Source organism: Narcine bancroftii, chromosome 7 (assembly GCF_036971445.1).
Source record: "Narcine bancroftii isolate sNarBan1 chromosome 7, sNarBan1.hap1, whole genome shotgun sequence".
Taxonomy (NCBI): domain Eukaryota; kingdom Metazoa; phylum Chordata; class Chondrichthyes; order Torpediniformes; family Narcinidae; genus Narcine; species Narcine bancroftii.
In genome coordinates, this window is record NC_091475.1 from 14,626,420 (window position 1) to 14,639,017 (window position 12,598).

Sequence of the window (12,598 nt, forward strand, 5' to 3'; positions counted from 1 at the left end):
TGAATAATCAAGTTTTTTTGGCATCTATAGAATTGAATTGACAAAAATTCAAATACATTTGGTGACTAAAATGAAGGATAGCGGCCTGTTATCTTGTGTGGACGTTTTAGGTGAAATATTTATGGTGATGAAATTTGGAGCATTTGTAAGCCACTCTGAACCAGTGCTACCCCATTCTGTACCATTATATGGTTTGAGTAGGAGTACATATCAGCCTCATTTATATGCTAGCTCCAAATCTCTTGTTGCAAATGTGTAACAAAGTTATCTTTCAAAGTTAACAAGCCTTCACAAACTTTTGTTTTAGAATTGGAAGAGAATTGCATACAAACGTAATGTGTCACTTCAAAATCTCCTTCCTAATTTCGCACCAAATGCCCTGTCTCTAACTGTAACTTTAAATCCTGTTTTCTATCATTCTCCACCAGAGGAAATGTATTCTCTGGCATACACAGTGGAAGTACCATATATTTCGGCGTACCAGTCAACTGGCCGATAGGTCGATTCCCCACCCCTACCCCCACCCCCACACATTTTTTCAGTCTCAATTTAATGGTCTTAATATATATCGGGATATGTTGACCCCTAAAAATCACAACGACTGAGTTATTGGGCATTGGCTGGTGTATAGGTCGACCTCCCCCACCCCACCCCACCCCCAAAATCATGATGACTGAACTTGGACATTGGCTGAAGGTGGTTGTTATGGAGACTCCAGCAAAACAACCAAAGTACTGACCTAGTATTGGGAATCTCGGGGCAAGCTTTTTCTTTAATGGATTCTTAGACTTAAGCAGCACAGAAATTGAGCCGTTGGACCAACTCACCCATGCTGACCAATGTGCTCGACTGCATATAATGTAATCGTAAATCAAAAATATTTGCTCGACCTGGCTGCTCAGGAAAATATAAAGGAAACCATGGTTGACAGAACAGCTGAGCAGCTAGTCAAGAAGAAGAAGGAAGCCTACTTTAGAGTTAGGAAGCAATAAACAAGAAGGCCTCATGAGAATTATATGTATAAGAAAGGGCTTAAGAGAGCTAGAAGAGGGCATAAGAAGGCATTGGCAAGTAGGGTGATGGAAAACCCTAAGGCATTCATAAAGAACAGGATGACAATGGTGAAGGTGGGGCCTCCAGGGTAAAGGAGACAGCTTGTGCCTGGAGGCAGAGGAGGTTGGGAGAGAAGGACTTTGGTCAAGGTGAGGTCAGGATAGAACAAGCTTGTGTGCTGGACCAAGTTGAGATTAAGAAAGAAGATGTACTGGATCTTAAAAACATTAGGATTGATAAGTCCCCGTAACTGGACGAGATGTACCCCAGGTTGATATGGGAGGGGAGGGAAGAGATTGCTGGGGCAATGATCTTCGCGTCCTCCTTAACCACAAAGGAGGAGCCAGAAGATTGGAGAATGGGAAATTGACCCCCTTGTTTTAAAGAAGGTAATAGGGCGAATCTTGGGAATAGTAGGCCAGTGAGTCTTGCATCAGTGGCGGACAAACTATTGGAGAGGATTCTTTAGAACAGCATTTGTGAGCCTTTTAGGGGAACGGTTGTGCCTCACAAGCCTCGTTGAGTTTTTTGAGGAGGTAATAAAAGAAATGAATGAAGTTAGGGCGATAGATATATTTGACAATGTCCCGCAAGCAGACTTGTTCAGAAAGTAGTGGAGCATAGGATCCGAGGAATCTTGGCTGTGTGGATTCACAATTGGTTTGCCCGTAGAAAGCAGAGGGTAGTAATGGACAGAAGCCATTCTGCCTGGAGGTCAGTGACTAGTGAAGTTCCACAGGGATCTGTTCTGAGATCCCTGCTCTTCGAGATTTAAAAAGTATATATATATAAATGACCTGGATGAAGAAGTAGAGGGATGGGTCAGTAATTTGCAGATGATACGAAGGATGGTAGTGTTGTGAATAGTGTTGAAGGTTGGCATAAGTTACAACAAAAAATAGACAGGATGCAAAGCTGGGCAGAAAAGTGGCAGATGGAGTTCAATCCAGATAAGGGCAAGATGATGCATGTTATGTCACACTTGAAGGCAGAGTACAGGGTTCATGGTAGGAAACAACAGTATGGAAGGACAGAGGGGACTTGCGGTCCAACTTCATAGATCTCTCAAGGCTGCCATGAAAGTTGATAGGATAGTTAAGAAGGCTTGTGTTAAGCAGGCTTTATTGGTCGAGGGATTAGGTTGTGAGGTAATGTTGCAGCTCTTTTAATCTTCTGGTGAGATCATACCTCGAATATTGTGTTCAGTTTCTGGTCACCTCATTACAGGAAAGATGTGAAAGCTATGGAGAGAGTGCAGTGGAGATTTACCAGGATGTTGCATGGATTGGAAAATATCTCTTGAGGCAAGGTTAGCAGAGCTAGGATGAGAGATGACTTAATAGAGGTCTACAAGATTGAGAGGTATAGATAAGGTAGACAGTCAGCACCTTTATCCAGGGAAGAAGTAGCAAACACCAGAGGACATCTAAACAAAGTGAAGGGAGTGTGTGTGTGTGTTTTTTTAAAAGAGCTGTGGGTGTCTTGATTGCATTGCCAGGGATGGTGGTGGAAGCACATGGATGAAAGAAAAATAGAGGGTTATGAGGGTTTAGTTTTTTTTTGTAAGCAAACTGGCACATCGTAGGCCAAAGGGTCTGTACTGAGCTGCAATGTTCTGCATTCTAAAACTAAACTCATCTGCAAGAGAATTCCCACAGGATTAGAGCTCATGTTCAGATCAATGCCAAACAGCTCAACCTGTTCCTGCAGCCCACTGAAGTAAATGCATATTTTCCCAACAGCACTCAGGCTTTTGAACCTCCCATTTCTACCCTCATCAGAAACTACTCCTGCATCTCCAAAGGATCTCTCTGCACGATTATTTATTTTGCTTTTTTATTTACAGAGGTGCTGGAGCGGCGCTCTGGTGAGGTCCGACAGCACTGTCCCACTTATTTGTACCTGAACACAAGGCATGTATTGAAGAATAGTAATTAATGTCTATGGCAGTATCTGTCTGGGCCTATACCTTGGTTCAACTGTCCGGAAATTGCAGAATGAAAAACAAAGAATGTTTTCCCTTCTTTAAAGCAAAGTCATTTTCTATACTTAACTCTGACTAATGATTTAAACTCAATAATTACTTGAGATTTTTTAATAATCTTTTATCAGGAAGGCAAGCCCAAGAACTCAGAAGCTGAAACTACTTTAATATGCTTTAAATTATTTAAAGGGAAGTATTAATTAAAAATATTAATGTGATAACTTCACTAATACAAGATTTGAACTGAGAAGGTTAATCATTTGTAGTTTATGATCTTTTAAATTAGTGTTGTGGTTAACATGACACTATTACACCACCAGCAACACTGGTTCGAATCTGGTGCTGATGGTAAGGAGCTTGTACACTCTCCCTGTGTCTGCATGGAATTCCTCCTGGAGCTCTGGCTTTCTCCCACCCTTCAAAATGTATGAGGGTTGTGGGTTCATTAGGGTATTTGTTAGTACAGGTTTGTGGGTCAGAAGGGCCTGTTATCATTGCTGTATGTCTAAACTTTAAAAAAAAATTAAATTAAATTTTTAAAATATAGTTTGAGAGATGTAAATAATTAACCTTTACAGTTTTATTCTAAATCATGTTCTTATCTGGTTTGGTTTTGTTGTACGTTTTCCATGGTAGATGTGTTGGATGGTGGAATTTTCCTCCACTGGTATTTGCTCTCTACCTCGCACCAGTCCCCTCTGTACCTCCAGATTCAATTTACCTGTGGTGAAGCATTTGTCCTCAGATGGGTTTCTCCCTCCAGACCATCAGTGAAAGATTAAAAATCCCATGTCAACATTTTTTGGGGATGAATACTATTCTGCAACATTTCTGCATTTAATTTGTAAAAATGTAATTGTCTCTTGTGTTGTTTAAAAAAAATTGCTTACAGCTTGGATGAGTTTGCAGAACTCAGGTTTAAATAAAGGGAGGGACCATTGGCGTCGTGGTTAGCGCAACGCCTTTACAGCACCTGCGATCAGGACCAGAGATCAAATACCGTGCTGTCTCTACGTGGGTTTTTCCCAGGTCTCCGGTTTCTTCCCACCATGCGAAATGTACCGGGGGGGCCGCGGTTATAGGTTAATTGGGTGACATGGACTTGTGGGCTGAAACGGCCTGTTACTGTGCTGTATGTCTAAATTTGATTTTATAAATTGGATCAGAAACTTACCTTTTCGTAATTTCACTACCTCGGAATCGATTTCACTCTCTTTATTGAGTTGTCTTTTTGATGCTTTGCTATCTTCACCATCAATATCTTTCAATGTTTCCTTCGGTAACAGGAATATATTTTCCAGCAGTCAATATACAAGATCTAGGTCATATTATAAATTATGTGATTTAAAAAAAAAAGAAAATCCAGTTGGTTACCTCACTATGGACAGTCTTCTTCTCTAAATTTGGAAGAACATTGCGAGGAGAAAAAGAGCTGATTGGAGAAATGCATTCTTCTGTCTGTATTGCTTTGGCCACATTCACTGTAGAAAAAGAGCCAACAATAAACAGATCAAAGTGAAATTTGTACGAGTTAGCTTGTATTCTATAACAAAACGTTCAAATGGCATTACAAGCTCCTTGACAGCTTCGCTTGAAGTGCAGCCAAACTCAACAGAAATTACACATTGCCATATGCTACCAGAGTATTTTACTGAGCATAAATGTGAGTTGGGGGACAGCTAACCTTCACATCAATCACTAAAAACCTAACACGAAATAAAATAAATGGAATACAATTAAGAGCCAATTAAATGGCTGTAATAGACACATGTCCATACAAAGAGCCACAGGTGGAGATTTTTGCCACAATATAATTTTATTCTGAGCTATGATGATAATAGAAATTAAGTTATGAAACTGGAACTGAGGAAGTTCATTGTTGATAAGAACATGTAGAACTTTTAGACAAACAACAAAAAATTTATGGGATAACTACAATGGCTGTTCTAAATAAGGAAATTTAAATAAATTTAGAAACCTATTCCAGAGAACAGTACGGCACAGGAACAGGCCCTTCAGCCCACAATATCTGTGCCAAACACAGTGCCAAATTAAACTAAATCAGATGCTAGAAGCTGATGAATTTGGCAGGTAAGTTAAATATCAAAGAATTATCAAAAGCATATTTTCCTAAACTTTTGCAGACATCCAGTTCATGATTATCATTAATTTTGGTGCAAAATGGATGTGGTAGGTTCATTTAGCTTTCTCCGTTGCATCGAAATTTTAAAAACTGGATGGCGGAAATCTGAATTTAAAAAAATAGAAAATGCTGGAAATACTCAGCAGATCAGGCCGTGCAAGTGGTGAGAGAAACAGAGTTAATACTTCAGTTCAATAATGTGTCATGGCAACAGAATAATTAATTATTTCTCTAAGACCATTTGCATCGTTCAAATTCTCTTGGTCTCCATTCCATTTCATTCACTTTGGTCATTTCCATTTCCCCTTTTTTAGTTGATGGTTGATTTCTAACATTTCCTAGTTCTGATGAAAACTCAAGCATCTGAAATTGTAGATTGATTTTGCTGTATGGCATGCTTGTAGCATTAAGATGTACTTTGCCTAGAAACCACCTCATCTCTAAATGAACCAGTGCTTATCCAGACACTTTTTTCCTCGTCAGGGTTAGTCTCTGGCTAGATAGAAATAGGAGTGAAAGGAATTTGCCTTTCTATCTTTTTTAAGCATTGCATTTATAGATATATTACACACTTGTGAATGCTGATGAGGCCCCCTTTGCCCTATTGTATTCAGTTTTGGTGGGAAAGATGCTGCAAAGATGGAGATTGTGCAGAGATTTACAAGGATCTTACCAGAACTCAGAGATATCAGCTATAGAGAGAGGTTGAGCAGGCGAGGGCTTTAGTCTCTGGAGCATAGGAAGATGAGGAATGATCTCATTGATGTATACAAAACTATGAGAGGAATAGATCAGATGAACACAGTCTTTTACCCATAACTGTAACCAGACAAAACAGATAAAAAGTGAGAATGAAAGAGATTTAACAGGAACCAGAGGGGCAAATTTTTTTAAACAGAGGATGGTGGGTGTATGGAATGGGCTGCAGAAGGTGATCGAGGCAGATACTATTGCAATGTTTAAAAGAAAAATTGGACAGATGCGTGAACAAAATGGGTTTGGAGGGATATGGGCCAAACACGTGGGCGGGACATTATGGCTGCATGGGCAAGTTGCGCCACAGGGCGTGCTTCCACTGTCTCTGACTCTACAACTTGTAAATGGTATGATCAAGATATTAACAACAGATTATTCAATAATTGATCACAGTGCCAAATGTTTTTGGACCCCATGGAGAATTGGATGGGACTGCAACCATTTGCTTTCATGGGATTAAAATAAAATCTATTTTAGTTCCACGTCTATGCCTTTGTGTGTCTTTTTGTTTGTAGTGATACAATAACACCCCCTTCTGCACAGTTTGTGGAAGCACACTTGCTCTGAATCCTCACCTTTTGATTGATATAACATCTTCTTAACATTTCCATTTGAATGAGTGAAATGTGCTCAATTGTTTTTGCTGCCATTTCTATTTTACTTCATCCTGATAACATCTCAATCGATTAATTGAATGAAGGATTTATTTTAATTTATTGTGTATCTTCACTAAAGTAGATCTTTGGCCCCAACACCAATGTTCATCCCTGGACTTTGTTTCTCGGGAAGTCCTGGTTACCCATGCTGCCACTGGCTTTAGCTGATGATGGAAGCTTCTGCTCTGCTCACAGTTATATTCCACATGGGGCTTAATGCATCTTTCCATAGTTTCTCCAGAAGTCAGACTGGAACTCTATCCCAGTGAACCTGTGCCATGTGAAACTTTGGTTAAGTGGAGCTACTTCTTTTAATTAATTGGTTTTACATCCATGTATGAATACTTCTGTGCTCATGACTACAAATGATTGCATGTCTGTTTGTTTATACATGTGTGTGTGTGTATGCCCTTGTGTACTGTCATTGTGGCTATTCCTTGAGGTCGAGGATGATGGCCTTCGTTCCATTGATCCACAGAGCGAAGATGCCCGTGCGTGTATTTGTTTAATGTGTACTTAATGCTGCACTCCAAGAAGTAGACGATACCTCACAAATCAATCAACTAATTTCAGTGGCATGGAAACCATAACGATTGGAGCTGATGGATTTCTTTCAGCCTTCATCCACCTTCACAGCCATTGAGTTCAAATAACTTCATCCACCTGTTCCACCATTGAGGTCTTGGTGGGATTGTTCACTGCCATAGATGACCCTACCAGGAGCATAGCTCCAGATGGCATCGCTCTAGGGGATCTCAGGACCACACAAGCTTCTCCGCCACAACAAGGTGAAGACCCTTGCGGGAAGACCCTTGTGTATACCCTGTATATGTTTTAGTTTTGTTAAAATTAACATTTTAAACTTTTTTTTAAATGTCAAAGATATTACAGGGTTGCAGCTGAGTGAGGCAGCCAAAATGTCTGAGGGTGGGGCCCTTTCTGTTTTCAAAGCTGTTCTGCCATGCAGCTGACCACTGAGACAGCCCCTATGCAACTCAGTACCACAAAAATGTAAATGAGTATAACTGGGACCACCTTGGAGGAAGCAGTGAAGACCAAAGTTAGTTGGCTAATGATCTGAGTGGTTGGGGAGCTGCCCAGGGGTATAATGCTGTTGGAGCTCACTGGAGCGTCGCTCTGGCACCTCAGGACAGCTACGGCATTTCATGGGGTGGCACCTCCTTGTTTTTGTGAGCTCTGGCACCTAAAAAATTAGCACTGCACCCCTGGATTTGCCCATTATATTTATTCTTAGAAAGGGTTCCACAAATCACACAGGGTGTTGAAAATAGCACAGGTTAGACAATAGGCTTGAATTTGATTCAATATGCAGCATAAATACACTCAGAAAGACATTAAAATCTGTCATGAGATTAGCTTTTAATTTTTATTGACTTCTTTTTCTTTGGCTTTGCTTCGCAGACGAAGATTAATGGAGGGGTAATGTCCACGACAGCTGCAGGCTAGTTTGTGGCTGACAAGTCCGATACGGAACAGGCAGACACGGTTGCAGCGGCTGCAGGGGAAAATTGGTTGGTTGGGGTTGGGTGTTGGGTTTTTCCTCCTTTGTCTTTTGTCAGTGAGGTGGGCTCTGCAGTCTTCTTTTAAGGAGGTTGCTGCCCGCCGAACTGTGAGGCAATATCAGCCCACTGGTGGTGGTCAATGTGGCAGGCACCAAGAGCTTTCTTTAGGCAGTCCTTGTACCTCTTCTTTGGTGCACCTCTGTCTCGGTGGCCAGTGGAGAGCTCGCCATATAACACGATCTTGGGAAGGCGATGGTCCTCCATTTTTGGAGGACCATTTTTATTGACTAACTTGTAGTTAAAGGCGCAGGCAATTTGAATGAGTTTATTGTCATATGCACAAGTACAATGTGCATATGTATCAAAATTGTTATTTACTCAGCTAGACAGGTACTTTTATAAAATAAAAAAATTCAATAGTATACATTAAATTAATGAGTCAATGAACTAATTACATGGCTATATCAGTCTGGAGTGACATAAGGCTGATTTCCTTCCCTAAAGGATATGAGTAAACAGGTCAGAACCAGGTGATGGAATATTGAGGAGCGGGAGGGGTACTTCCTCCTGTCTAACAAGAACTGCACCAACATGCACTAATCTGCCTGCAGCTGGACTGCAAACATGTAATTATGATAAAAAAAAGATGCGATCCATTCACATCTTGCAACCTGATGCCACAAAAGTGGCTGCAAGATTTTCTGCAGAAGCTCTGTGGTGGTATATCCTAATTTTTGTTTTTACCCTCCTATCTGTGGAGGGGGAGAGGAGTTAATACTGAGTGGGACTTGAACTCACAACCTTTTGAAACAAAGCCCAACTATCTTTGGTGCTGGAAAATATACTTCAACGATTCTGAATCAAACCAAAGTTCAGGGGAAGAGAACATGATGGAATGCCAATAAATAACATCCTAATCATGAAGGCACCCTAATTGACCCACCTTTGTACCTTGGCGATGATGCGTTACTTTTTGAGATCCGGTTAACATAGATATTTCTAGCTTCTAAGCGTCTTTCTTTTTCCTAAAATAAATAAAAATTAGGATTAGATGTATTCATGAATCAATCACTCAGACAAACTATCATCCAAAAAGGTGTTCTGTATTCTTATTGATCAGGGTTAACTTTCAAAAATGAGGAACTAACATCTTTTTCAATGGAAAGACATTTTTGTTCCCAATTTTCTGCAGATAGTTTTGTGAAATTAATTCACATCTCCTGGGAGGCAGTAAATTGAGATGATGTGGTTCATGCAGGGTTGGGTTCTCTCAAGGGAGAAGGAGTATTTCAAGAGCAAACAAAATCATCTGTTCTGGTTTATCTTAATGAATGTCTGCCATCCGACGCAGAAGAAAAGAGTATGAGGTATGAAACGAACCGATCATTGGGGCAGGTGGGATTATGACAAAACAGGGGCATTGTTTGAGTGAAGGGTATGGTTGAACAATTTAGTTTTCATTCATTTGCCTCAGAAGCCCTCAAAAAAATCTTGATTGACTCACTTTTAGATTTGCCCTGGAGGCTAAGTTTCATCAGTGATTCTGAGGTCATATAAAATACCCAAAGAATGGTATGGGCACACATGAAAAGCATCTCCATAGTTTCCAAACACATAAAATATTAGGAATGTCTATTTTCCTGTCAGACAGTGCCTGAGGACAGCAATTGGTGATTCTGTTTGCCATGCCAATTTGGCTTCAAGATGCATTTAACTTTGGAACTTGTTGACTGTCACGCAAGCTGCAGCAGTCCATCGCCTGAGGGAACAGTTCAAATAGTTGGCATAAAGACTTGCTGATGTTGCAAAGCTGTCAAAATATATTAACTTCCTTTCTGATTGGCTAGATTTTATTTGCAAAGTATGTGAGACTGGCAGCAAAGTTTATATGCTTTTCCAAGCATTTGTTCCAAACCAATGACCTAAAATCAGAGTTGATCTGAGTCAAAACTCATTTGAAAGGTGTGTTGTGGATCTTTCAAAGAAAAGTGAATCTGTGAGAGGTTATTTTTTCCCTTCACCACCCATCAATGGGACAATGTAAACAAAAGGAAAGATATTTATTTGTCAAAAATGTTCAGCTAGAGAGATGGAGTTGAGAACTCAGAAATTCTTTGTGTAGAAACAGCCTTCCCTGTTACTCATTTTGGGAATGTACTGTTTTATGAAAGAAAAGCCAAGAATATCTTGGATTCCATTGTTGGTCAATCCTGATTTCGCCGGGAGTCACGTGATGGAGTAGTGGCCGGTCGGGGAACTCCAGACCTCTCCGGAAAAGTTTAAAAAAAACACAGAAAACACAAAGGCACAAACATAAATATTAAAATAAAGTGAAAGTAAAGGTGGGAAGAAAATGGCAGCGAAGAAAGAAAAGTCGAAAGCAACGGGAAGAAGAGAAGAAGAAAAGACATTGGAAGAAGAAGGTGAAGGCCTTACCTGTCCGAGGAGGCCCGCCGCGGAGAGAGAAGCCCGCCCCCTCAGGTCAGTTGAAGTCCCGAGCTCGAGACTACAAAAATGGCTCGCGGAGCCAAGTAAAAGTGCACAACCCGCGCATGCGTGATGCGCATGACAAAAAAAACACTGACGGGAGGGGGGACCAGCTGAGGAGTCGATCTCCACAGCTGAGAATGACAGCTACAACACAACAACAAGAGGAGAACATAGAAAACAATGAGAACAAGAAAGAAGAGAGTAAAAAGAAATCAAGGAAATAACAGATGACCAACCCAGAGGAAGAAGAAGAAGAACATAGAGAAATGGAAGAAGAAGGGAAGGGCAAGACAATGGATATTTTTTTTTAAAGAATATATGGAATCAGTAAAAGAATGGCAATCACAAGAATTTAGTGAAATAAAAAGAAGAATTAAAAGTACAGAAGAAAAAATGAATAGATTAGAGATGGTCATGTCAGATATAGGAAAAAGAGTGGACAAGGTGGACAACGAGAAACAGCCATAGAAATGGAAGTAGAGGACTTAAAAAAGAAATGAGAAGAATCTAATAAAAAAGTTAAAGAGACACAAGAGCTGTTAGCTCAGAAGATAGATATAATGGAAAATTATAATAGAAGAAATAATATAAAGATAGTGGGCCTTAAGGAAGATGAAGAAGGCAAGAATATGAGAGAATTTATAAAAGATTGGATCCCCAGGGTCCTAGGAAGACCAGAATTACAGGAAGAAATGGAAATAGAAAGGGCACATAGAACATTAGCCCCTAAACCACAGCCACAACAAAAACCAAGATCCATTTTAGTAAAATTCCTAAGACATACAACAAGAGAAAATATATTGGAGAAAGCAATGAAGAAAATAAGAGAAGTCAAAAAGCCACTGGAATACAAAGGTCAAAAAATTTTTTCTATCCAGACATAAGTTTTGAACTCCTGAAGAAGAGAAAGGAGTTTAATACAGCAAAAGCCATCCTATGGAAAAAAGGATATAAATTTATGCTAAAGTACCCAGCGGTACTTAAAATAGTTATTCCAGGGCAGCAAAACAGACTATTCTCGGATCCGGAGGAAGCACAAAAATTTGCAGAACAACTACAAAACAGACAGAGAGATGAAGACGTAACGAGAGCAAAAATGACCACGAACTATATGTATGTGTGTATATGGGTATATATATATATATATATATATGTGTGTGTGTATGTATATATGTGTGTACATGAGTGTATCTGTATTTAAAGGAAAATATATAGATAAGAATATATAGATAAGAATTAATAAGGGAAAGAAAGGGAAGAGAGGAAGTAAGGAGGGAATTAAGAGAGTGACCTTTGTTATATATGAAAATTAAAATCTTTTCTGGGGGGGGCTGGGTGGGGAGGAGTTACGGTCACTGCGAAATCAGTTGACGCTTACGAGTGAATTCGCAAATCCAAATGGAGAGGGGAGATGTGGTTGCCCGATAAGGGATAAAGGGCAACTCAGGAAGGGGAGGGGATAGTGGGGTTAAAGAAATTTTAGATAGGAGAATAAGGGAAATGTTTGATGTTTTAGAAATGTTGTCTTATAAAGTGTTCAAAACAAGAAAGAAGGAAAGATGATGATGAGGAAACGGAAAGGAAAGATAAACAAAGTATGAAATGGCTATGTTGAACTGTATGACTTTAAATATTAACGGAATACATAACCAAATCAAAAGGAAGAAACTGCTAAATTTACTGAAAAAAGAAAAAATTGATATAGCATTCGTGCAAGAAATACATTTAACTGAAATGGAGCACAAGAAATTAAAGAGAGATTGGATAGGACATGTAACAGCAGCGTCATATAATTCAAAAGCTAGAGGAGTAGCTATATTAATCAGTAAAAATGTACCAATTAAAATAGAAGAGGAAATAATAGATCCAGCAGGGAGATATGTAATGATAAAATGTCAGATATATTCGGAGTTTTGGAATTTACTCAATGTATATTCACCTAACGAAGAAGATCAAAAATTTATGCAAGATATTTTTTTGAAGATAGCAGACA

The 12,598-nt window shown here is 39.6% G+C and overlaps 1 protein-coding gene across 5 annotated transcripts in view; it reads right to left on the minus strand.

Annotated features, from left to right (window-relative positions):
* The window catches only part of LOC138738531 (lebercilin-like protein), a 57,205-nt gene that overhangs the window by 5,037 nt on the left and 39,570 nt on the right, over positions 1–12,598 (minus strand). For all 5 annotated transcript variants that reach the window (XM_069888931.1, XM_069888930.1, XM_069888927.1 and 2 more), the window contains 3 exons: positions 9,059–9,140; positions 4,412–4,518; positions 4,212–4,311 (listed from right to left, as the gene is read on the minus strand). In XM_069888931.1, coding sequence (XP_069745032.1) covers positions 4,212–4,311; positions 4,412–4,518; positions 9,059–9,140 — 289 coding nt within the window. The remainder of the gene's footprint in view (positions 1–4,211; positions 4,312–4,411; positions 4,519–9,058; positions 9,141–12,598) is intronic.